The following is a 26,244-nucleotide window of genomic DNA, read 5'->3' on the forward strand; positions in this document are numbered from 1 at the left end:
CTTCAAACACATGAGTCTATGGGGCCCATACCTAACCATCTCATAATAAAAAATATATTTAGTCTTACTTTGGAAGTGTCCATAGTAAAAGTCCAAAGCTCAAAGCTTCTTCTGAAATTCATCCAATCACCTAACTGTCAAAGCAGATCCATACCTCCAACATCACAGGAAATACATCACCATGTCAAAAGAGCATAGTGAGGAAAGCCTGGACCAAATCAAGACACAGAGCCAGCCGGGCAAACTCTAAGCTCTGAATCTCCATGCCCTGTGTCAAAGTTCTCCTCAGGTCTCCAGATGCTCTCACCCTTGTGGACTGCTGTGGGCAGAGCTGGCATTCAACAACAACAGATTTCTTTCCCCTGGGCTGATTCCACTCCTGCTTAGTAGCTTTCTTTGGCAGATTTCCCCCAGCTCTGACATCTCTAAAAACTCAGGGTATGCAAGGTAACTCAAACATTACAACTTTTTGTTCCAATGTGTGAGATCCACACATGATCTTCTGGGCTCCTCCAAAGCCTGGCATCACTTCTCCAGCTCTGCCCTCTGTAGCACTCTAAGCTCTAGTTGATCCACTCCACTGTGGCTGCTGTTCTTGGTGATGATCCCACAGTACTGGCATCTTCAGTACACGGGGCTCTTCTGCTGCAACTGGGCTTCACCCATAGCCTCTCATAGGTTCTCTTCATGCTGCCAGCCTTCAACTTCTTTCCATGACCTCTTCAGCCCTGGACCATCAACTGTGACTGAGGCTCCACCTTCACCAATGGCACCCCTGGCCTCTCACCATGCCAAGCCTCAGCTGTTCTTCATGACCCCTTCATGCCTTCAAAACCAGTGCCACCTGGGTGATTCTTATACAATACCAAATCCGCTGCAGGCTGAGGTACAACCTTGGCTATCTCTGAAACACAGCTTCTTTGTGCTCTCAGAAAACACTTCCCAGAAGATTTCACCTCAATGATGCTGGTCTGTTCTTAACCACCACTAATTTCTTAGCTCCAGCTAACCAGCATCAATTGTCCCAGTAGTCCCTTCTATTTTTGGCTCTAAAGCCAGAGCCACACGGCTGAAGTTGCTGAGTTCTGCTACTTGCTGGAGCTGAAACACAGAACCTCCCACCCACCCCTTTGTTCTATTACGGCTTTCTGTTTTCCAGCTTTGTCACAGCCTAAGCCTGGCTGTCCTGGAACTTGCTCTGTAGACTGACCTTGAACTCAGAAATCTGCTTACCTCTGTCTCCTGGGATTAAAGGTGTGTACCACCATGCTGGGACCTAAGCTTTTCATGGACACTATTCCTCAAGATCCATATCAAAATGTGTCCTCTGTTTCTGGAGTGTAGTTCACTCCAGATTAAAAGTCCAATTGAATATTATAACTATGGACAAACAATATCCAACATGATATAACTATTCATTGGCCAATGGCAAACACATAAACAATAAGCTTAGCTGGGTGGGATCTTGCCCCGAAGTCACCACTGCCTTAATCTGTTTATCTCCTCAAACACAGGACTTAGCTCCATTGCACTTCCTGGTTTGCTTTTTTACATACACCATACATGTTGCATTTTTCCTTTCTAAGCTTGCTACACTCAATCAGAACGCACTTCATGAGCATAAACCAGAGAATGCAGTCTATGTTGTTCTTTTCTGAGACTTCCTTTGTCAATGCAATTAGCCAAAATCTCTTTACCTTCGACTTAGTCAGATTCTTAGGATAAGGGCAAAAAGCAGCAACATACCATGAGGACAAGCTCCAGCGTTCAAATTGTCCTCAGCACCTGTGGCTTCCATATTCCTACTGGGATGGCCCATTAAGTCCCACTTAAAGCATTCCATGGCATTCCACATCCAAAGCCCCCAAATCCTCATTCTCCCAAAAACAAAGTCAGGCCTAGCACAGCAATACCCTATTTCTGGTATCAACTTCTGTTTTATTTAGGGTTTCCACTGCTGTAAAGAGACACCATAACCAAAGCAACTCTTATAAAGGACAGCATTTAATTGGAACTGGTTTCCTGGTCCTGAGGCTCTGTCCATTATCATCATGGCACGACCCATGGCAGCATCCAGGCAGCCACGGTGCTAGAGAAGCAGAGAGTTCTACATCTTGTTCTGAAGGCAAAAAGAACATTGTTTTCCAGGGAGCTAGGAGAAGGGTCTCAAAGCCCATTCCCACAATGACACACTTCTTCTAAAAAGGTCACACCTCCTAAAGGTGCCACTTCATGTCCTAAGCATATTCAAACCTCCACACATGGATTAGACCCAATAGAAAATATTTATTGTGCCAGCCAGCAACTACAACAGTGTTCAGAATCCCAGCATAGCCTTGCACTTTTCTCAGGCTGAAATATTAACCCCCAAAACCATATTCTGGGTTGACATAACTCAATTAATGAGAACAGTTAGCCAGAAATGGTACTATAGAAGCCAAAGGGCAGGTTACATTTAGATAATTTCTCAGAACTACGGACTTTGAAGGACTAGGTCTTTGTTTTTAGTTTTGTATGTGGTGCTGTGTATATGCTGAAGTTTATGGCTTAAATGGTACTTCCAACATGGAGTCAGCTGTGCTAAGATCTGAGGGCCTACTAAGGTCGAGGAGCCTATTATACTGAGAGACTGTGATACTTAGTGGTTCTAGGTTCAGAGCAGGGAATCCTGAAAGAAGAACCCAAGAGAGCTGATGTTCAGATGCTGTGTATGCCACCCCAGGCAGCATCAACTGGACCCAGGATATGGGGTGGTGCTGAGGCTGCAGGCAAAGAAGGAAGGACTGAATAGAACCTAGGAGGTATAGGAAGTGATCTATGGAGGGTCTCCTAGTCTATAGAGGCAGGTCTTTTTCCTCCAGACTACAGAGGCCCCCATTTGAAATGGGCTCAGCCAAGGAGAACCTAGAATGTCAGGTCAAAGGTCACTCTCTTGAGTAGGTCAGCAGGGAGCGTGGGATGAAGATGTAGCCACATCCAGCAAGCCACAAGTTTCCTGGGTTGTTTTGGTGGTGAGTTCCTTGGAAATGGGGCTTTCTCTTTTGGTTTCTGCTTTGGGTATATAAGCAGGAGAACGCGTGCCTTGTTATACCTATTCTTATGCCTTGTACGCACAGATGGTCACTGGAGCCACACAGCTGAGCACTGCCTGTTGAAGATTCCAGGTAAGTTGGGGAATGCCTAAGCTCTCCCACCTGCATACCACCTTAGGCACTCGGAAGGAAGATTATGGACCTGCTGTGTTGATAAATTCTGCAAGGCTGGCATCTGCCTCAGGACACCAGCACAGAAGCAATAAAGCTGGCTTTGCAACCAGGTTGGGGTCAGGCTCTTCCACTCTTTCCATCTGCCCTAAGCACAAGACAGCAGGAGAGATTCCTCAGACGAAACTATAGAGTCTATGGGGGCTCAGCCTGGGTACCAGGATGCCTAAGACTTGACCCGGAGACCTCGGGGAGATGGCTGCTGTTACTCTCTCAATTGAGAGATGGAGAAAACAAAGAGAATGGAGAACAAGGACCAAGCCTCTCTGTTCTTGGGGCCTGGACACCCAAACCTGGCTCTGGGGTGCTGTGACAGAAGCAGAATGGGCACAAGGGCTGTTTCTGAGACACAAGGACCCCAAGGTTTTCTCCCCCAACCTGTCTCTGAACCCCTACTCTGAGTCACACCTTGTGAGGGAACTGAGGCTCTGAAGAGAGTGACTTGACTAGGATTCTGGGATAGAAACTGACAGGTGGTGACAGCCACCTACCCTCGGGCTTCACCTGCCCTCTGCTCAACTGTAGAGGATAAGCAGGAAGAACAGGGCCTTCCTGTGTGAACTGGGACACACACCCATAAGCCTGTGTTCTATAGTCAGACCTAGCTGCAGGAAGCCGAGTGCCCCCTCTGCGACCCCTGCATCACTCTTTCTGACTTTTGAAGTGCTCTCTGCTGTAACTAGACTCCAGTAGCTTTATTTCTGCAGCCTGACTGCAAAGGAGTCCTGGAAAGGAGCTGTCAGGACATCAGCCTCTAGCAGGAGCTCTGAGAGAAGAGAAAGTCATGTGACCAAGGCGGTGTGGGGATGCTTGGGATTCAAGCTGGGATAACAATCAAGGGGACAGAGGATCATTGCAGACAATGTGACAGAGCCTAATAGAGAAGCTTCACTTTAAGGCCCGGAGAGGAGGTCACTGAGAATACAGTTAAAGTAAAATTGTAAAACAGATCAATGCTATAGATAGATATTACAGTACATTAAGCTGGGGACAGAAGGGAGAGTGTTAGAGAGAATAAGGACAAAATTCCCCCAGCTTCATATACCATTTTCCCCCAGAGGCTGGGAGTCCTGGCCAGAGCTCAATGCCAGTGTTATAGTAGTCTTGTGATTCTCAATGGCAGAGAGAAGGAAAAACATTTGTTCATGAGTTTCTCTTGCATCCATTGCCACAGTGACAGGAGGTAGGGACCAGAGAGGCATGGGGACAGATGGAGATGGAGTGGCAGGGAGACAGGTAGGTGGTCTGAGATCTAGCTGGGTCTAGCTGATTGCCCTCCAAAACTCTGGAACCTTCTGTAGCCCTCAGTCCCAAAGGCCTTGTGACTCCCACAGTAGGCCAGCAATTGACAGCATCTATTTAATTTAATTCTTTAATTTATCGTGTTACCTGACCCTATGCTACAAGAGAAACACAACAGAGTCTGGAGGCTCCGTAAGAGTGCAGGACAGGGACAGGCTAGTTAGAGGCCATCTTAGTTTCCCAGCCTTGGTAATGGACTGCCACCGGGATCACAGCAGTGATCAATTCTAGTGGGGCCAGCGTCCCCAGGAGAGTGAAACATTCAGATAGAGAGAGAATGGGGAAGGCAGCAGGTGATGTAGGCATTCGGATTATGATGGGACCTTTCTAGGCCCATCCATGCTTGATTCAAGAACCTAAACTGCCAGGATCCCAGCAGCCAATCTATAGTCACATGAGATAATAACCTGGAGTTGATTGGCTGGTCCCAGAGGAAGCTGAAAGAGGGACATTAACAGGTTTCTGAAGGCAGTAATGGCAGACAGAAATCGTGGGAGGAGGAGGGTGAGAGACCCACGAGAAATAGGGGGGCCAAGAGAGGATGACTGCGGAGTCTCTCAACAAACTGCTAGAGGGACAGTCGGCAACAGGCTTCTGGGGTTGGTGAGGAAAGGCTGAGAGAGATTGGCTTTGGTTCCCAAAGAGGGGCTTGGATGGTTAAGGGGACAAGCAGTCAGTAGTGGGGGTGGGGCCTGGCAACTGGGGTATTAGAGGCAAGAGGGACCGCAGCTAACAGACAGCTTGGAAAAGAGGCTCAGGGAAAGGGTGTGGGAACTGATGGACCAATCAGGAAAGTGGAGAAGAGAGAGTTTGCCTGGTGTCCTTTACCCAAGTGTGGGTTTACCCTTGTCTCTCTGTGTGTGTGCATGCGTGTGTGTGTGTGTGTGTGTGTGTGTGTGTGTGTGTGTGCGCGCGCGCATGTGAGACAGTTTCCACCTGCAGCTGGCTAGCTGAATATTTTTCTCCATCTCCCTTTCTGTGTGAAAAATCTGTTCTTTCTCCACAGCTGTGTTCTCAGCTGAAGCCTTCTCCAGTGTCTCCAACAGGACTGCAACCCTCCACCTTGCTGTTGAGAGAGCAGCAAGTCTGGGGGTCACAGGACTGTCATTAAATAGCAGTGACAGAGCCCAGTGAAACAGAAGAAGGGTCAAGTTCTTTTGGTCACTGGAAGCCACTGTTGAAAGAAATGTGTGTCCCAGATCCCTGATCACCTAGCTGTCCCCATTCTGTCTCACAGGTACCTTTTCTTCCTGTAGCCTGGTCACCTGGTGAGCTGGAAGGTACACCTATTAGTCCTCTACCTGACACCTAGACCTGGCAGCTGTCATGAGCACCCCAGGTAAGCGGTCTTGTGCCCCACTCCTGCACATGACCTACAACTCTAAGGGTGCTAACAGGATGGGTCAGGAGCTCACACACACCCTCACTTAATTTCAATATTATGTGTGTTCTGTCTCCAAATAGAGTCACCAGGGTTAGGGCTTTTAACAATTAGTTTAAGGGTACATTCAGCCCCTGCCACTAATGACACCATTAGACTATTCCATGTGGTAGGTGCTCAGACACACACTGGAACTCACTCCAACTCCTGTGCACAGCCCTCTAACCTTATGTGTTTCCTTCCCATCTGGAGAGAAAGCGCTTCATTCCCACTGTGGCTCAGCACCTCTTGGACAGGAAGAGCCTAGAGGTCCTGCAGCTCCTGCTGACTGAAGAGGAAACCTGGAAACAGTTTGTGGCAGAAGTTGATTTGTCCAGGTCATCTCCCTAGGGGACACTAGCACTACCAGAGCCCGTGCATGGTTGGCTTTTCACAGGCAGGACTACTCTCTCCAGGCAGACCAAGGAGTTAGGGTTCAGGTGTCCGTTCTCAGCAACCATTTCCTCCTTACTCCCTGTCAGAGAGCAGCCTCTGCTTGAAGGGAGAGGGCAGCAGCCACAGGTGACAAGATTGTTCCTGACATTGCTGCTCCTGTGTAGATGGATTGAATTATTTCTATCCCTGGCTAGCTTCCAAATGAATGAGACACAGACTATGATTGATCGATTGATTGATTGATTGATTGCCAGGGGATTACCTCTAATCTCTATCTCTAATGGATAAACTGGCCCAACTGTGTTTCCCCCAAATACTTGCTGTTTGGTTCTTCCTGGATTACTTCCACTCCAAAGTCTGTTCTGGGAGGCCCTGGTATTCCACGGCTAATGGAGATCTCCTGATCTCTGTCTTCTCCCTCCCCCTTCCTTCTCTCTCCCTCTCACTAGCCTTCCCCTTTGACTGCCTGCCCAGTAACTCCAACCTTCTATTCTCCCCAGGAATTGGCTGTCACCAGTTTTTTGTTGTTAACTATAAGTTTTACATTTGGGAGCAAAGTTTACACAACAAATGCTGGTATGGTGGGAATTCCCTTGTGTAGGGGCAGCTAGATCTTGGGCTACAGAATTTAGAATTTCAATACATAGCAGCAGTAGATGAACCCTCACCCCCATCATTCCTGTGTAAGAAAAATAAGATGATGTCTGTGGGGGGCTCAGCATAACTCCAGTAGGCAGTAGGCGTCCAGCACACAGTAGGTGTTCAATGAAAGGTAGCTTTTTAAAAAAACTTTATTTAGTGTGTGTGTGTGTGTGTGTGTGTGTGTGTGTGTATGTGTGTGTGTATGGTTTTTCCATGTCAATGAGTTTATTTTATAAGCAGTCTTCCTGTATCAGTCACTCTACTATTACAGGGAAGAGGAAGCTGCCTTGCGAGTGTCTCTTGCAGAGATCTTTGCAGATCCTGATGGAAAAGATGAAGATGAGCTCCAAATTGACCTGCAGGACAAGAATGAGAGGTACTCAGCCAAAGACCCAATGAAGCCCTTTTCTCTCTAGATAGGAAGGGAAAAGGACAGGGTTAGAGGACCATGCATAAGTTTGAATGGATCAGGGACAAGCTGGTTAAGTGTGTGCCTGAGCACCTGCCACAGGACCTATTTTAATAATGTCATTCATGTTAAGGACTGAGTTGTGTCCCTAAACTCATTGGTAAAAGCCCTAACCCTGGTGACTGTGTTTGGAGATGGAGGATTTAAGGACCCACAGTACTAAAATTAAGTGAGGGTTGTGTGAGCTCCCTAACCCACAGTACAGTCAAGTTCAGAGTACATCAAGGCCCAAGAGGACTCAAGACCCCTACAGCTGTGAGCCACCAAGTGTAGCTGCTGGGACCTGAACTCACTTGGTCTGCAAGAGAACCATGCATCTGAATAAAGAAACTCTCTCTCCAGCCCATTACAATAACAAGTGCCTTTACTTACCTGGAACTCATCACGGTGACCAGATTGGCTGACCAGAGAGCATGAGGACCCTCCTGACTCTGCATCCCCAAGCAGGGATGACAGGCCCAGGCCCTGAACCTGGCTTTCCTATGTGGCCTCTGGAAGACTGAACTCTGGTCCTCCCGATGTGTGACAAACATTGCAGCAACTTAGCCACATCTTCAGGTCCCTTCTAAGGCTTTAAGCAGAATCTTCTGTTGTCCTCAGGACACAGTGCCTCATGGGCAAGGTCACATGGAGTGTCACACACCAAGAAAGCTACCATAGGAAAGAACAGTTAATCTGATAGACGTTACCACAGGCAGGAAGGCATTGTTTAGGACGGCTTCTCTAAGGCAAAAGACAAAAGAACAAGTCTGTCAGTTCCTTCAGCTTGAGACTCACAGCAGATGAGCTGAGTGACAGGCAGTAGAGAGCAGAGATTAGGGACATTGTGAAGCTGACCTCGTGGGACTCCTCCTGAGGAAAGCCACGGCCAAATCCACCAACGGCTGAACATGGGAACCTGATGGAGCTTAAGCATGAAAGGTAGCGTGTTCGCCCAACCTGACGTAGGATTCTGCCAAGTCTGTGCAGGGCAAGCACAAGATGCACAGGAAGAGCATAGAAAGCCTAGGTCCATCCATACTGGGGAAACAGTTTACAAGACTTAACGCTTTCTCAAGGAACAGAAATGTTGTCAATCTGACTTCAGTGTCTAGAAGTTTGCTGGGCCTTCATCAAATACACCATTCCCACAAGTGACTGGGGTCTCCCTCCCTCCTGGAAGACTGTACCTTCAGTGTCCCCTTCCTCTGGGGTCAGAGGTGACAGCAAAATCCCCACCACACCTTACCTTTCTCAGGCTGAGAATTCCTTAATGGAAGTGCTTAGGAACCTGTGTGTTTTGAATTCTCAACTCCCTGTTACTTAATCTTTTACAGAGGCACAGTGAGATGCCTTAGGGAAGGAGCCCATGTGAGTGAGGATGCCCCACATGTGAACACGGATTCCCTACATGTGAATGGGGATTCCCCACATGTAAATGTGGAATCCACTCATGTTTCTTTACCTTCACTCACAGCTGGAAGGGAAATCTATGAGCTGTGTGTTGAGTGAACAGATCTTAACTGTGAGCTATCCCATCAGTTCAGGAGTACACACCACTGCATTGCAAAAAAGACCTCCAGCTTCAAAGAATGTCCTATATCAGGTTTCTCTCTTAGAGATGTGCAACTTGCAGAGTCTCACAGCACAAGGCTCCAGGCAAACATGGACACTCCTGGCCACCAGGACATCGTATCCTACAGCCCACCCTTCTATTGCTAGACATTTAATAAGGGAGCCTTCCCCTCAGGGTCAATGTCCTCACTACCAAAACACTTCTCCCTAGGCACGCTAAACAAAGAGAGGTGAGGTTAGAGAAAAGAAATAACCCTTTAATTTACGGAACATTAGTGTTCCATGAAGAGTTCACTCTGGTAAGGATAGCAATTTTTTGACCTAACCTCACCTCTCTTTGTTTAGCAATAGAAGGCTGTGCTGGGGGCGAGAGAGGCAGTTTGGTGATAGCAGCTCTTCTAGATGACTAACACAGTGCCCAGCCCTCTCATGGTGGCTCACGACTATGCAGTTCTAGGGATCCAATTCCTTCCTCTGTCCTCCACTGGCACCATCTGAGCACATGGAACACAGACACATGCAGGAGAAGTACTCATACATTTAAAATAAAATAAAATAAAATAAAAAGAAGGACACATATAAATGGTTTTGAATTCATAATGTCCTGAAGAACTAAAGATGGTGTCATTTATCAAGCGTGCTCATCCTGGTAAGAAAGCTTACAGAGCTGTAACATTCTCCTGTGCTTCACAGTGAATGTTCTGCCGTATTCACAGGACAGATCTTACTTTACAAGTGTCTTCCTTGTTCAGCTTTCTCTCCTCTTACAGAAAAGAGGAAGATGCCTTGAGTGAAGCCCTGGATGAGACCGTAGCTGATCCTGATGCAGAAGATAAAGAGGAGATCCAAAATGATCTGTGGCACAAGGAAAGGTTCTTGGATGCTTATCCTCGGGTGAAACTGGAGCTTGAGGAGAGCATCAGGAAGCTCCACGCCCTGGCAGACAAGGTTGACAAGGTACACAGGGACTGCACCATCTCACAGGTGGTGGCCAGCTCCAGCAGTGCTGTGTCTGGAGTCCTGACCATCCTTGGTCTGGCTCTGGCACCTGTGACAGCAGGAGTCAGTCTGGCATTGTCAGCCACTGGCTTGGGGCTGGGGGCAGCGGCGGCTGTGACTAGTGTTTCCACAAGCATTGTGGAAAACATAAGTGTGGTGTCTGCTGAAGCTAAAGCCAGCAACCTGGAGACAACCAACAAAGACACAATGAAGGGCATGATAGAAGTTTTGGATCAAAGTGGCCCCAGACTTCTTTCTGTATCTACAAATACCATCCAGAACATACAAGGCATCCAAAAATGCATTAATGCCATTCAGTTGGCCAAAGCCAACACTAGCCTAGAAAATAATGCCAAGCGTCTCATGACCATAGGAAAGACATCAACCGAAACCACTAAACAGGTGCAGAAAGCCTTTGGAGGTACCACTCTGGCAATGACCAAAGGAGTCCGAATCATGGGTGCAGCCACCACAGGTTTCTTCCTCTTGCTGGATGTGATCAGCCTTGTGGAAGACTCGAAGCATTTGCATGAGGGTGCTAAGTCACAGTCTGCTGCAGAGCTGAGGAAGCAAGCTCAGGACCTGGAGCAGAAGTTACGGGAGCTCAAAAAGGTTCATGACAGCCTGATTCAGTGACCTCTTTCTCTTCCGTGCAGCTCAGATGACTGAGGAGGGAGTGTGCTGGACAGAGCCATGAACACATGGGAGCCTCTGACTGTACCCCTTCACAGCAGTGCCTGCTAAAGAGAGAGGGCACGTTAAGATACAAGAAGCCAGAACAGAGATGGGACAATCTCATGACCTCTTACCAGACTCCAGCTCTTAGATCCATCAACCTCCCAACGAAGATCCGCCTTCCCAAGCTGAGGAGCGCATCCATGTCCTGACTAAGCCACAGCATGGCTGCTCCTGAGCTGTGCCCACTGCACTGCTCCCAGCTCAGGCTCTCCAGGTCCACTGAGCTGTCAATCTTTCCATGGCTTTGTTATTGATGGCACAGAGACCTTCTCCTCTTTTCTTCTTCTGCCTCATTGTGTGTTTATACAAATATTTCTCAATCTTACAGTCAGACTCTGGTTGTGAAAGTCATTTCCTGTTCTTGGTTTTGGGTAGTCACATGAGTGCCATTGGTAAAATGCTCAAGGCTAGAAAGAGAGGACACTGGTAATACCACCTGTCCAGTCATCACAAGTTCTTTTCCCTACATGCCACTGTGGACGCTAACAGAAGGAGAGGTGACAGGGTATGACTGGTGAACCCTTCTCTCTGCCCAGACTCCTGGGAAAATCAAAAGCTTTAATGCCTATTGCAAGCTAAAATCTGCTGTAATTGGATGAGATCTGGCAAGATGAATAGGATGGGCTACACTTGCTCCATAATTTTTGAAGAATAAATTTGTAAAAACGGACCTAGACATGTTTTGCGTGCTCTTTGCAAAGGATTGTATATTTTCTGGGTTATTAACTATAGATAATTGATAATTCCCTCCCAACTTTTAAGATTTCCTCTTTTAAAGAGTGTTTTCTTTATTGTGGTTTAAGAGGAATGCCTGAGATTTCCACATGGGCCTCTTGTTCCTGCTTGTTGTGCTTCTCTTCTGATGGCTGAGGCTCCCCTGAGGCCGTAGTGCAATGCGCAGTGTCCCCTGCACCATGGCAGCTCAGGTGGCCTTCTTCCCATGTTCTGACCAATGGAGAGTAAGAGATGACCTGTGCAGTTTCTAGGTCTTGCCCACTAGAGGACACTCTTGTGTTCCACAGTCCGGCTGTCCTCTCTTTGGGCTAGATTGTGCAGCAAGCTTGATATGGAGTCAGCCTCTCCTATGGTGCAGAGCAGGGACAAGATGGTGTCCTGGATGGGCTGGGTAGAAAGTCACCTACACCATGGTCTGTCTAGTGGAATTCATCTAAATCGACAAGAGTGCAGTAAGATTGCTTCAGGGACACCCGTCCATAAGCAGCACAGGGGTCAAGGACGATGGCGTGGGCACAGTGGGCAACAGTGGGGGTATTTTGTTGGAGGGGAAGCAGGTGAGAGCAAGTCTGTGAACTGAACACTGAGGAGTTTGTGTTTCTGTGGCTGAGAACGAGGTTAATGTGGGTCAAAGAGAAGCCAGCAGGAGAGTCTGAAGGGAGGGGCAGAGAAGACTAGAGGATGGTGAAGGGGCCTGGAAACACACAGGCTGCACTCTGCAGGAGGGAGCAATGAGATGTCTGGGGAAACTGAGGCACTAATAATGGGTAAAAGCCAGAGAGAGGGTTTTGAATATGGAGAAGACACAGCGGCTCCTCCCTCTCCTTCCCCATGGGCGCTGTGGGCTGCGGCCATGGCCCTTCCTCTCCTGCAGCAACAGGACCAGCTCACCCTTTGTCTATTACCAAGTGACTTCAGGGTAGTGACAGAGCTGGTGATGCTGTTGAGGCTGGCATTGGTGGTGACAGGAGAGTGAGTGGAGCCCTTGCCAGGGGTCAGGCCATCTAAAGGACCAACGAAATTCAAGTGGATCCCTGTGGGGTACAGGGACAGTAGTGTGAAGGTAAGAATTTAATTTTTGGTAATATGCTTTTAATGTGCACCTAGTGGTCAAACTGCTCTCTACACTGTGGAAGCTTAACTTGTAATTTCTCCCTCGGGGCGCTAGGATCATGTAGAAACAAAATGAACTACAATTTTACTCTAACGTCTCAGGATAAAATCTAACTTCAGCTTCTGGATTCCTGTTTGCTTCAGGTGAACCCCTACCGCCCCCTCACGCCTCCCTCCTCCAGTGGACAGGGAAGCAGGAGGGAGCACACATTGCAGAAGCTGCTGGAACCTTGTAAGCCCTGCTTCTGTAAGCTAGCCTAGCTCAGTGGAACTTTGCCCAGCAGCGCCCTCTGCAGGCGGCTGCGTAGGGAACAAATTCAGCATGGCTGTCAGCTTGGAAGAACAGTCCAAGTTGGGACTGCACTTTGCAAAGCACTAAACAGGTCCAGGTCAGAGAGCATGAGATGATCCTGGGCCCTCCAACTCTCCGTGTATGGCCTGTTCCTTTGCTGGCCAGGTTTTACTCAACAGCACATTTCAGGGGAGTGGGTACAGACTGACTTTTTCAGAAGCCAAACATATTGTGGTCAGCAGCTTCAACCAATTTGGGGTCAAGAGCCACATCTTTGGCTTGGAAGGACTGCTCAAAGGATGAAGAGGCAGAAATTGGCAGCTACTGTCTCACTGGACTTAAGGATGTCAGGTGTATGTCTAATACTGACAGCACAGGGTCCTGTCGTAAGGTTCCATGTGCCACTGAAATGGCAGGGAGCCTGGGCAGAAAGAGCAGGGAGGGACATCTAATGGCTATTCTTGATGGCTGCATCTCAAGTTTCCTGCAGTCAAGCCAAGCTGGATCCCCACAGTGACACACTGAGCCTGTGTTGTGTCAGCTGACTGGCTCCCTGAGTACCAGATGTATGACTTCCCTTCACTGTGAACCTGCATCCAGGATGTCAGGGAACTGAGTCCTCCATGGCCTCCTGTTCTCTCTCTCTCTCTCTCTCTCTCCCTCCCTCCCTCAGTCAGGCACTCCCTTCAGTCTCTGCCATCTACAGACCACACTGGTACAATGGTTGCAACCCATGCCTGTCTGGCCTGGCTGGGCACAGGGGCATTCCTCAGCCATCATGCAAGGCCAGGACTGGCTAGACTCAGGGGACTCTATACAGGTTTATGTAAGGGCCAGCTGCAGAGGGACAATGAGAGACAGATCCTTCTCCAGTCTGCTGTGGGACTCCCCTTGACTCATGCAAGAGCTTCTGGTCTGCAAACTGATCCTTATCCCTCTGTCCTCCCAAGGAGCCGGCAGTGCTCAGTGAGTCCTTGAGTGCCTGACACCTTGCTGAAGGCTCCTCACTATGTCCCTGTCCATCAGCCCATGTTCCCGGGTGGCCTACAATAGACTCTCAGTGTCCTGAAGCCCAGAGCCATGGTCACCTTTTAGCCTCTCATCTGAATAACGTGTTTCACTTCTTGTCCAATTGTCACCTGTTTCCTACACTACATTCTTTCTGAGATGTCCCCTGGGTGCCAGGTGCATCAGACACCAACTGCTGTGTAGTATGAATATTTTAATAAATCTAGTGTGGGGTTCCTCCCCACTTTTGGCCATTTATGTTCCCAGATGAAAGACACACACAACCTTTATATTTTAATATGTCTTATGTAGCATGATATCTGGGTAATCGGCTACCCTCCTTGCTGTTAGAATGCACCTCCTACCCATAACTCCGAGTTTCCACTTACTAATTTCTATTTTCCATCTTGGCTGCTCTTAACTGCAATTAGTCATCGCTCTGGGCCTCATCTGCTTAGCCCAAGCCTAGGGCACTCTCCCTGCTTCTCTATCCTGTACACACTTCTAAGTCATGACACCTGCTTCCTGCTCCTTCCTCATGGTCCCAAACCTGGGAAACCTAAAACTATTCTCTTCTCCCCAGCTATTGACTGCTGGCATCTTTTTCTGCCAATCAGCAATAACTGGGGGCGGGGTCCCTCAGTGTCTTATTGTAGACTCTCTCATGCAAACAGTTTTGAGGGACCCAAATTCATATTAAAATACAAGCAGCATTAAGCCAAATCTACTACAGTGCTGAAGTTTCTCTTGTGCCTGGACCACTGAACTCCCTCCCTTCATGATAACTGTGCATTGAGAGTCTTTGGGTGGTAAACGCCAGAAGTGGGAGTCTGGCTGATTTGGACAAAAAGAACATCTATTGAAGCGAATCAGTACATTCAGAAGATGGAAAGGAACAACATCCACTCTGGTCCCAGACATGAGGACCCAGATCCAACTGAAGGAACATATGGACGCTGCCCCAGGGATCTACCATCAGATGGCTTAGGTCCAATCACCTTGTCTAATGATCCCCCATCACAGTCTCAGGAGACACAACAGGGTGAGTGAAGTGAGTGTGACTCTCCCTCTTCTCGGGCATCATCAGCCTAGATTGGTCCATGAGGGCAAAGGGTGGAGAGATGATGGATGGGGTAAGGGGGGGGGGGTGGGAGGATCAAAAGCTCTGTGAGTACTTTCAGTAATGGCAACACACAGGGACCAGCTTCAGGGAAGCAGATCAACTTTACTTGGGATGCTTATATAATTTTGGGGACAGGGGTCAGACTATCCAGGATAGGCAGAGGTCATTGGCTGAAGGCTTCTGTTACCCAAATGCTTCCTTACCTTGGGGAGGCATTTCAGGAATCCCAGGAGAAAGGAAGTTGAACCTGTTTTCCTTCTTGGCACTCTGCAGGTAGAGATGTGTGAGCGTTTTAAACTCCCCAGAGAGGGTCAGAGAAAGAAAGGAAAGCCCTGCTACTGAAGGGAGCTCTCCATGTAGTGCTGAGCTCAGAAGTTTATCCAGTCAGTGGTAGACTTTGACCTTAATTAGCAGGGCAGTAGGTGAGTGGGTCGTGAACCATCTTGTCAGAGGATACAGAGAGCAGTGGGGAGCCCCCTGGAGGGAATCTCAAGTCAGGCAGAATATGAATGTGCAATTACTCTACACAGTCACGTGCTTAGCTGTAGCACTTCATGTTCTCCTCAAACAGTCTAAAAACTTCAGAACCTCCCATAGATTCTGAAAGCCCAAGACAAGATCAATGCCCACAGCATGTCCCAAGATGATGAAACAGCCACAAACTCTCCATTCTGTCTGCATCTCAAAGTCAGGTCAGAGATCAGGGCTCCCAGTTTAGTATGATATCCACTTCCATCTGTGTGCATGTGTGTGTGTGTGTGTGTGAAGCAGAGTGTACAGTAGAGGCCACAACCTGCAATTGTTGTTTGGTAGACTGTAATGTCAACATTGCAGTTGGTGTTCCTATCAGGCTGTGGGCAGTGGCTTTTGAATATTGAACAGCTTGCATCAAAGGCAGTGGTACTGGGGACCCAGCCACACCCATCTCACTATGTCTACTACAACAGCCTAAGTGGAACCTAGACGAAAATACTGAGATATTGGACGTATATTGCTACGGCAGTGACCAGCCAACCTTCTGTGGTGAACAAGGAATCAGTGGTATCCTTGTCCATTCTGCAGAACTGCCTGATGGGATGACTCTCCTGTGCCCTCCTCAGACTCCTGAATCTCAACCCCCTGATAGTTTGGAACAGTCACTCTTGAGGCTGGATCCCTGACCTATTTAAAGCTCACTGGCTACATCCTCAGTACTCAGCAGGGAGTCTACAAGGTGAGCCACACACAGGCTCTGTGTCAATCACTGGACCCTGTCTAAACTGGAATCACAGGGATGCTGTGTTCCCTCTGCAAAGGCATCTGGAATTCCTGACCCTCATATGTGTCAGGCTGAAGGTGAGTTATCTGCATCTTGTCACACATGATAACTGGAAGTCACATTCCATCCTCTATACACTGTTCCTCTGTGGTCCTCGATGATGTCAGCACTTGTTCTTTGGACCCTGGATCTAAGCAAAGGCATATAGGATTGTATTTGGATTCAGGCTGTAGGCTAGACTTCAGTGGCTGAGGCATTGGCTCCCTCTTCTACTCTCAGATGGCAACCCAGAGCTGTGGGTGTGGAGTACACACATTTCCCTGTGATTTGCAGCCTGCAATATTTGTCTCTTGAGTGACTTCAGAAGCCCTCTATCACATGGTTAGCTGGAAGATCCCTGTCCCTACTCTATGATGTTCCTAGAGGAAGATGGATGGACCCATGCTTTACAGCACCTACTGCAGTGTCCAGCATGTTTAAGCATTGAGTATACTCTCCATGGTATGGACTGGATGGATGATATAACCAGGGTGGCAAAATGCCGTGGCTGCTGATTCTCCCGAATTCCACTACCTGGCGCTGGTGTTCAGCCTCTGCTTCCTAAAGCACTACCCAGTTGCTTCCCATTGCATTAAGTCACTTTCCTATTGGCTGCAATTGTCTCTGGACCAAACGGCTTTTCAGCATCCCACCTCTAACGTGGTAATACCCAGAGTGACATTTCTTGCCATGTCACTAGCCAATGGAGTCATTCTTAGCAAATCTTCAGGATGTGCAGGTGGGGTGGGCTCTGCTTGTGTCCCTGGAGGTTGAGACCCTTAGTTCTCTCTTTCAGGTGACTCTGCAGCAGGGTCCTGCTGCCCCACCCTGCTTTATTTCAGGAGGGTATTAATGTTCCAATCCCATCTATGCTTTGTGCTGAGAGTCCCCTTCAAGATCGCCTCTCAGCTTTGGTGGACACTTTAATGGTTCTGCCTCTTCCTGTGGATTTTCTCGCTATCAGCCACAGGCCCACCATGACAGGACCATGTAAATGTCTGCTGAGCCACAGGCCCACCATAATGGATTCCTTTGATCAGACTGAGGAATGGGCTGGAACATTCATAGACCCCTGAACAGTCGGGGTGGCAGGGACTAGGACACCCCCCATGTGTCTCTCTCTAAATCCAGGGTCAGAAGTCGAGCCCATCCCACTTGTACATTAAGAAGATCTGCTAGAAAACTGCTCAGCATGTTCTGTGACAACATAAGAAAGTCAGGCAAATGGTTGCCACCTCAGTGCTCAGGACTCTGCCAATACCAATAGTCCAGAGGCTGCAAGTGATTGCTTTTACTCCATTTTTGAAGCCAGACAGTTGAGATTTACTGAACACAACCTATAGAATATAAGAGGGCAAGAGACACCATTGATCCGAGACATCACCCTGGCCAGCAAGCCTCCACAGATTGAGAAGTACCTGAGAGCCATATGCCCAGTCTCCTGTCACAAACATGTTGACTTCATCTGCATTCCAGACATTGTATGACACCTTCTGTAATCTGCCTCGACTCTCACTCTGGCTCTCTCCCATTTTCTGCTCCCCAGGCTTCCTGACCTCTCATTGCTTGTCCTGTGCAGCCCTCCCTGGCCACACCCACCATGTTCACTCCCATTCCCTACACTCTAGGCCACTCTGATCCACACTTTTTATTTATTTATTTTTATTTCTCACATGCATGTTGCTAGGTCAAAGTCTATCTGAAAGGTAGCCTACTATATGATTTCAAATGCACACGAAGCACTTGTCAGCATCAACAGATATTGTTTAGCACAAGTCAATGATATGTCAGTACTGTGTTATAGGCATGGAAATCCCAACACTTAGGAAGACCATTACAAGTTTCTGATCCACCTAGAAATTCCAGGCCAGCTACATGATAAAGCCATAATCAATTTTTAAAAATCTATAAAAATACTTCCTGCTTCCCTAATTTGAATCTGCTCCCCAACCTCCCCCAAAAATCTATGAAAAAAGTACAGCAAAGCAAACCCACTAAAGCAATATCATTTCTCAGACAGCTAAGCATCAGCAAGTCCAGCACAAGACCTCGAGGAGACCCCACAGATGTTCAGATGCAGCAGGTGTTGTTATAGTGATGAGTGCTGACTTGTCTGCAGAGTCTCCACTCTGCCGGAAGTCGGATCCCCTTTAAGACTCCAGGTTCCTCTTCTCCTGGGATCTCTGGCCATCTACATTGACCTCACTCTGCTCAGCCAGAGAAATCCAAACTCCTCAACAATCTCCTCCATGGACTTGACCTCAGGCTGTTTCCCTTGTTATAGCATGTTGCAGCATGGGTGTGTGTCGCTGTGCAGGCCTGGGCTGCCCTCTCCAGTCCCGGTGTCCCTCGGGTATGCTCCAGCCACCATTTCTTTAGGCTGCTCTGCCCTTAACCCAGGTTTCATGTAAGACACTTTACCTTCTCCCTTCCTACCACCCTTTGTGTGATCTTCTAGAAAATAAATATTTCTGACATTAATGTTTGAAAAAAGTTCCCCCACCCCTGTAAGCATCATCTCCCCTGAACTCTAAGCTGCTTAGCGGAGGGCGTCACTGAGGCAGGTCTGACTGCAGAGCCTTGTACTTCTGCTCAAATTTCTGAAGGTTCTCCTCCAGCTTGTGAGCCAGGTCCCTCAGTGCTCCACCTGACTTTGTTTTTGCCCCATAATACAGATCCTTTGATTGGTTCACAATGTCATACACATCCCACACAAGGAGCACACTCTTAAACACTCCTTGAAACCTGGCCCCTCTGGTCATCTGGGGGACACCCTGCCCAGAGCTTCTTCCAGTGGATGTGAGGTTCCTGGCCTGTGTTCCCGGGTGAGAGATGGACCTGGCTCTCCTGATGGTTTGGATCTGACCCTTGAGGGTTTTAAAGGCTTCGACTAAATCTGCAACTGTATTACAAAACTTGTCTGTGATCTTAGGCATGATCTTTAAAATCTCTTCAAGAACATTCATGCTGGCTCCAATCAGGTATCTGGCTTCAGATTCATATGACAGTCTCATTGATTCTTCCACAGCTGTGGTCGTAAAACTACTCACAGATGATGTTGCTCCCAGAGCCACAGAAGATGCTGAAAGTGCCAGACTGACCCCTGCTGTAGGGATTGACAGAACCAAACCAAGGAGGGCCAGGACTCCGGAGGCAGCACTAACAGAAGTGGACACCACATTGGAGACGGTGCAGTCCTTGTGCACCTGGTCAAATTTGTCAGCCAGCTCTCGGAGCTTCCTAATGTGGTCCTCAAGTTTCTTCTTCAACTTAGGAAACTCTCGCAGAAGCCGCTCTTTCTGCTGCTCCCTTTGAGGTCTGTCATTTTCATCTGTGGGATCCTGTGCTAAACGTTCCTTCAGAGCATCACGCAGTGCTTCTCCCTCCTCGCTGTGACAGAAGTCAAATGCATATGGAAAACAGCATTTTTTTTTAAGATAAAAGCTTATTCAGTCTTTAACGTTATACTACACACCCATCAGGATATAATTTTACAGAGATCCAAAGTTTTCCATTCTACTATGAACATTTGGTACATCCTGCATGCCCACCATCCTTAGTCCTTAAGCATCAGTGTGTAATGTATAGTCAAGACACCATAGACAGAGGCACTTAATAAAATGCCGCCACTCAAGGTCAGTGCCATCACTCCTGTGGGAACACCATGAAGAGCACAGGGATGTGGGATCAGAGCAAATCCTCTTTACCCTGAGAACTGTGTGGGCTGTGATGAATGCACCTGTCCCAAGAGTCTCCCCTCTCCCTTTGGATGCTGGGAAATCATCTGCATTCCCTGCAGCATCCAGCCTGCAGGAATGCCTGAGCTTGCCTGGGGAGCCCTGCAGCAGGATATACAGACTGAGCATGCTAGAGTGGATTCCTCCATCTGAAAGGCTCCACATCCCTGTTTGGCCTCAGGAGACAGTACACAGTGACAGTATACTTGCTTTAAAGCTTTTCACAGACCACCTGCCTCTGCTGCACACAGGGTCAGCAGTAGTGTTAGATTTGGGTCCCATCTGCAAGTTACTCAATATCCTTAATTATTTCAACCAGGAAAATGAAGGGGCCGAGATACACTCTTCCCAAGAATTTCCTATAAAGGTGCTCAACCTTAGAGCTGTGAGTGTGATGAGGAATTTGGTGTCATTTCTGACCTCCAGGGGAACTGGGAGCCTAAGTCAGGGAACTTAGGAAGATTCCCATAAGGCCCATGTTCCTGGATTGATCTGTTCTTGGTGTCCCTTTAAGGAATAGGCTTTCTTTTGCTGTCACTACAAGCTGGCCCTAAGTCCCCAACCCCTTGTGTGTACAGAGTGGCTCCATCTCTCCTGGGACAACAGTCCTGAGCAGTGTTCTCCTGGCTGTTGGAAGCTGTTTCGGGATGAATATTTTTCTTAGGGTGGGCTTTCTTCTGTGCAGAAATCATTTGAATGATCACATACTCAATGCAGGATATTTCATCCTGAGGACAAGAAATCTGAAGCTGGAAGCTCTCTCAGATCTGGCTGGTGCCTGTCTCCATTGGCTCATTTTAACCGCCTGTGCTATGTGATGACAATCATCTATGTGAGTTCTGAGTTGTTTTTAAATTTTCCTAATCCTATAGTTGGCTTAGAGTAGTCTTTCATTCATAGCTGGTATCAAATAAGAAGGAAGGCTCACTGAGACTCCTTTCTCAGTCATCGTCATTTAGCTGTTTCTGAGAATTTAATAATAAAACCCAAGCCAATCCCTTTAGAGCCATGAGACCCTCCAGATTGATTAGCCTGCTGCCGGCTCTCTGCAGATCCCCAAAGTTGTCCCCTTCCAGGCTGAAGCTCACAAGGACAGTGGCAGCCTGAAGTGACTGGGACAGGACAGCTGCTACCAATCTTAGCTCCACCCTGACTGCCACTCCTCACTAGTTCCTGACTCTCAACATGGCAGATTCTTGGAGAAAGAGATTACAGGGATAACAGACACCATAGCTGATGTCAGTGTCTCTTTGGAACACCACAAGGCCATGTGCAAAGATGCAAGGGGCCTGGAGATCATCTGTAGTAATTGGAAGGACAGAAATGCCCTGAATTTGTTCAAGACAAAAGGGGAAGCATTTTGCTCTGGTTCGTTGACATGGGGTCTACTCAGATCTTGACGTATGCTAATCATCCTCCAAACACACTTCTGTAGCCAAGTGTTCTCCCAATATTCAGGGAGCTGTGTGTAAAACAGAAGAAATTCCAAAAAAAAAAAACTCCTAAGAACTCTGCAGTCTTTACAGACAGTGTATGGAGGACACACTCATGAAAAGCCCTACACACACATGAGGCATCAGAACAGAGCAGGGGAAATGCCCCTTCTCCCTGTATTGTTTCTTCTGCTGGGCCCCTGATCCTTCTTTCTATGCCTTGAACTCTCCCTCTCCTTCCAGCCCAGCTGGTCTAGCCTTCTACCTACACCTCCAGTCCAGGGTCACTCACAGTCTCTCCTGACCCCTGGCTGTGACCCTGGTCCTGGTCTCTCTGGGCTTTGGGAAGGATGCTGGCACTTGGTTTTCCAACCTTGATATGATGCTTATCCCAGAGGATCACACATCCCATTAGACTGAACTCTCATTCCTTTGAAACAACTCAGGGCTCTGGATATGAGAACAGTCAGGGTCCAACCCAGCTCTGAGCCTCTGCACCGTTGGCTTTCTACCTCCTCAGCCCACAGAAGGATCCTGATATTGTTACAGCTCCTCAGATGGGAAGAAAGGACTGAGACAAAACTTGGAAGATGACTAGTTTAATGTATATTTTTCTCACATGTCTAAAAATTTATCCTTGATTCCTCAGTCCTACAGGAGACCTTTGGACCTTGTCTCCTCTCATTTTCAAAATTACCTTGCAAAGCTGACGTTCAGGAGCCCCCACTGTGTGCTGGTCCAATGCTGAGCACCCCACTATGTACTGGCCTCATGCTAAGAACGCCACATGCATGATCTTATCTTCTCACTCTACTGGTTCATGGTGGTGGGGATCAGGAAGTGGTAACTAACTTGTCAAAGTCACATAAAGAGTAGATGGCAGAAATCGCCCTGGCACCTTGAGCAACATCTTCAAACAACCTGAGGTGATTTCCAGCCGGAATAACACGTTGTAAACACTCCTCTTGGATAGTTGAGAATGAGGGTCCACAATGCCAACCCTTGGGACTGCCTAGAGTGGGTATGCCTGAATAGGAAATAACCCTCATTCTCCTGGCCTGGGGGGGGCAGGGCAGCACTGAGTGCACCCTGCAGGTCACCTTGTCAACTCTGCTGCTTCCACAAATCCATTCCAGGCTCCTTCTTCGGTTATAAGGCTCCTCAGATCTGTTCTTAAGAACTTTTCCGTGAAGTCATCAATGACTTTTTCAACAATGCGACGTTCCACTATTGATCAGAATAGTAATGAGGTCAGATGACAGTATGGGGTCCCATGAAACTCTATTGACTGGCCAGCTCTCCACTCACCTTCAATAGACCTGCTGATCTGGAAGCATACAGGTTAGAGTCCTTCCCTGCACCCATTTCCCTGCCCACAGAGTACTCTGAGGCATGTCCAGCTTTCTGGACTTCTGTGATATCTCCCTTCCCCTAGCTACATTGTTCCACCATTTCTTTGTCTGCCTCTCCCTTCCTCCCAGTGCCAACTTCTGGGAGACTTGCACTGACCCCTGAGTTCCATTGTCTAACCCAAGGCTACCCAGCAGAATCCTGCTGCACCAGGAACCGTGAGGTTACATCCAGCTTTCAATAACTGCTACAGCAGAAAATTCCAGGGGCAACCAGGTAGCTTAAGGCCAGAGCAAGAACACAATCAACAAAGCCAGGGCCATATGACACCTTCAGAGCACTGCTGTCCTACTACAGCAAGCTCTGGATACCCTAGCACAAGCAAAAAGAGAAAAATTATCTCAAATCCAGTTTTATAAAGATGATAGAGACCTTTAAAGAGGAAATGATAAATCTCTTAAAGTAATATAGGAAAATACAACCAAACACGTACAGGTCTTTAAAGAGGAAACAAACAAACCTCCTAACAAAATACAGGAAAATGCACTTAAAAGGTAAAGGAAATAAATAAAACTGTTCAAGACCTGAAAATCAAAACAGAAGCGATATAGAAAACACAAACTGAAGGAATCCTAAAGATGGAAAGCCCAAGGAGAGAACAGGAACAACAGACACAAGGATCATCATTTGAATGCAAGAGATGGAAGAGAGAATCTCAGGCATAGAAGATACGATAAAAGAAATTGATACATTGGTTTAAAAAAAACTAAATCTAAAAGATCCCTCACACAAAACATCCAAGAAATCCAGGGTTAAAGGTTCCGTTATGACCCCCAAATGCATAAGTAAAGGGTCTTAGACTCAGCAAGCATATTTGGAAACAGGAACTTTACAGAAGTTAAGTAGTGAAGACCAAACGATGCCATAAATATAAGGCACTACTCAGTGAGACTGGGGTTCTCATGGCAATGAGATTCCAGATGTCTGTCTTCTGTCATCTATCTGTCATTTCATTGTCTGTCACATGTACACACCTGTCTCTGTGTGTCTGCCTCCCCTTGCTTCCATTGTTTACTGCAACCCTGCTCCACACATGCAGAGGGGACATCATGAGCAGAGGAGTGACCCTGCTCCCTCCACACACCAGAAAGTGGTGCTCACTGGCATCAACTTTCTATATGTTCATCACAGGCATCGGTGTCCATTGCTGAGAAATAATAGGCAACTTGTTGATGTCCAGAGGTCTGCTACATCAACCCTTTGGGATCTGCTGACTGTATTCAACTGCATTTCTAGTTCTAAGTTTCAAAGTCTTCCACATTCCACCCATAGATGTGTATTCCACCGCTCCTTTCCCTATTCTCTTTTTATATAAAAGCAGCTGTAGTGGTTTGAATATGCTTGGCCCAAGGAGTGGTGGTATTAGGGGGTGTGGCTTTGCTGGAGGAAGTCTGTCAATGAGGCTGTGGGCTTTGAGACCCTCCTTCTAGCTTCCTGGAAGGCAGTCTGCTCCTAGGCTTCCTTTGGATGAAGATGTAGAACTCTCAGCTCCTCCTGTGCCATGCATGTCTAGACACTGCCATACTACAGCCTTGATGATAATGGACTGAACCTTAAACCTGTAAGTCAGCCCCAATTAAATGTCCTTATAAGAGTTGCCTTGGACATGGTGTCTCTTCACAGCAGTAAAACCCTAAGACAGCAGCAAATGTCTACCATTTGTGTGTGTGTGTGTGTGTGTGTGTGTGTGTGTGTGTGTGCAGATAGAGAGAATGTCAGGTTTTTACAGAGCTCTACAAGGATGAATGTCCATAGTGGTAGTGAAGAGAGAGAAGCAGGTGATGGAAACTGAGGGATCACACCTCAGCGGCAATGAAGAAGTATAGAAGGTACTGGAAGGGGCAAGACTGTCAACTCTTTCTTTATTTAGCTTTATTTTATGATTGAGACGAGGTCTCATTATGTAGCCCTGGTTGGCCTGGAAATCACTATGTAGACCAGGATCACCTGAAACTCTCAACAGTACACCTACTGCAGCCTAGCAAGTGCTACCAAGTTTGCACACCACACACAGCAGGGCCATATACTCTAAAGTCCCACACCAGGGACGTCCTCCAGGGAGCCTCAATGTCCTGTGAGTTCTATGATGTCCCCAGATAGCAACACCAACTGGAGTCCAAGTGTTCAAGTGCATGAGCCTCTGTGGGCATCCTAAACTCAAGATACGCACAATAACCACCCATGGGTGGATCACTAAGATGAAAGGACCTGGTTAGGACAAGGAAAAGTTGCAGCATCTCCTCTTTCCTTGGAACCCTGGTGAAATGGAAACACACAGAGAAGGAGAAATCGAATACCTTTCTTAATGTCCTCTGAGATCTCATTCCAATCCATTGGATTTTGACAAGTTCCTTCTTACTGCTCTCCAGGTGTGCAGGCTGGAGTGGGGAAAACAAAACAAACAAATAAACAAAGCCATAATGCATTGCCATGGATCCCTGCAGAGAAGTGAGCTATAAAGTAAAGGTGACAGTCAGATGTTCCTCCAGGGGGCCCTGCACTTCTACTTAGAGGTGGCAGTCATCTGGCTCTCCCCTCTCCCCTCATCCTGGCCAAGTCAGAGCCCTCCTGTCCTGCTAGTATCCATGGGGGATGTCACCTGCTAGAGACATGGCTATGAAGGAAAAAACTATATATAATCTACCCACAGGAGAGATGGTAAGAGATGTTCTGCCAGTTACTAATTGGGAATACACACAATTTATGAAAATAGTAAATAATTTCTGTGTGTCTGTGACACACAGAGCTTCTCATACACAACTTATTAGGGACCAGCATCGTTTATGAGATGAGAACTCCCATGAGCCTCACTGTAATGTAGAGGATTTGACTATAAATTTTGCAAATTTGACAGTATTGCTACACCAGGGACTTGACCCAAAGTGTTATGAAGGTTACTCCATATTTTAGATACGATTTTCTACTCTATCAAGCCTACATCAGCATCTCCTGTTCTCCCCATATGACAGCCAGAGACTGAGGTTCACTGTGCATGAAACAAATTGTGTGAACCTAAGCTCACACTGGCAGTGAGTTATGGGTATTCTCCCTAGATTTACAATGCAGCCTTCAATAGACAGCTGATCTGACCTGCACATTGGGGAACCTCAGCAGTGGAGAGAGAGGCTGAGGGTGGAAGCTGAGGCTTCACAAGCAGACCCTAGATCCAACTGAAATCAAACATCAGGAGTGAAGTTTGTGGTGTGTGGTGAGGGCTGCAGTTCCTTGTTAGAAAGCCCCTCAGTGTACAAAGCTTGGGCACAATCCCTACTGATGCAAACAGACAAGACAACCAGTTTGTGTGCAGACTTCA

At 47.5% G+C, this 26,244-nt stretch overlaps 2 protein-coding genes across 2 annotated transcripts; one reads left to right on the forward strand and one right to left on the reverse strand.

The window, feature by feature from the left end:
* Positions 1-5,821: 5,821 nt before the first annotated feature.
* On the forward strand, positions 5,822-11,453 carry LOC110310615 (apolipoprotein L2-like; the record flags this gene model as incomplete). Its single annotated transcript, XM_029469522.2, has 4 exons — positions 5,822-5,904; positions 6,201-6,323; positions 7,295-7,399; positions 9,817-11,453. Coding segments are annotated over 4 exons (1,176 nt in total), but the record flags the coding sequence as incomplete, so codon positions are not given.
* A 6,903-nt stretch (positions 11,454-18,356) lies between these two features.
* On the reverse strand, positions 18,357-25,310 carry LOC110311061 (apolipoprotein L3-like). The gene is made up of 3 exons (XM_021184287.3): positions 25,229-25,310; positions 22,622-22,748; positions 18,357-19,741 (listed from the first exon to the last, which is right to left on the reverse strand). Exons 1-3 carry the CDS (start codon positions 25,263-25,265, stop codon positions 18,904-18,906), a joined length of 1,002 nt encoding a protein of 333 aa, XP_021039946.1. The 5' UTR covers positions 25,266-25,310; the 3' UTR covers positions 18,357-18,903.
* Between the last annotated feature and the right edge of the window lie 934 nt (positions 25,311-26,244).

This window comes from Mus caroli, unplaced genomic scaffold (genome assembly GCF_978045245.1).
Source record: "Mus caroli unplaced genomic scaffold, Mus_caroli_1 scaffold_16, whole genome shotgun sequence".
Classification (NCBI taxonomy): Eukaryota; Metazoa; Chordata; class Mammalia; order Rodentia; family Muridae; genus Mus; species Mus caroli.

Coding starts and splice junctions, on each gene's coding strand:
- LOC110311061 (XM_021184287.3), bottom strand. CDS start 25,265: ATGGATTGGAATGAGATCTCAGAGGACATTAAGAAAG. Junction 22,749..25,228: donor CTCAGAGGACATTAAGAAAG/GTATTCGATTTC, acceptor TCTGATCAATAG/TGGAACGTCGCATTGTTGAA. Junction 19,742..22,621: donor GAAGCAGCAGAGTTGACAAG/GTGACCTGCAGG, acceptor CTTCTGTCACAG/CGAGGAGGGAGAAGCACTGC.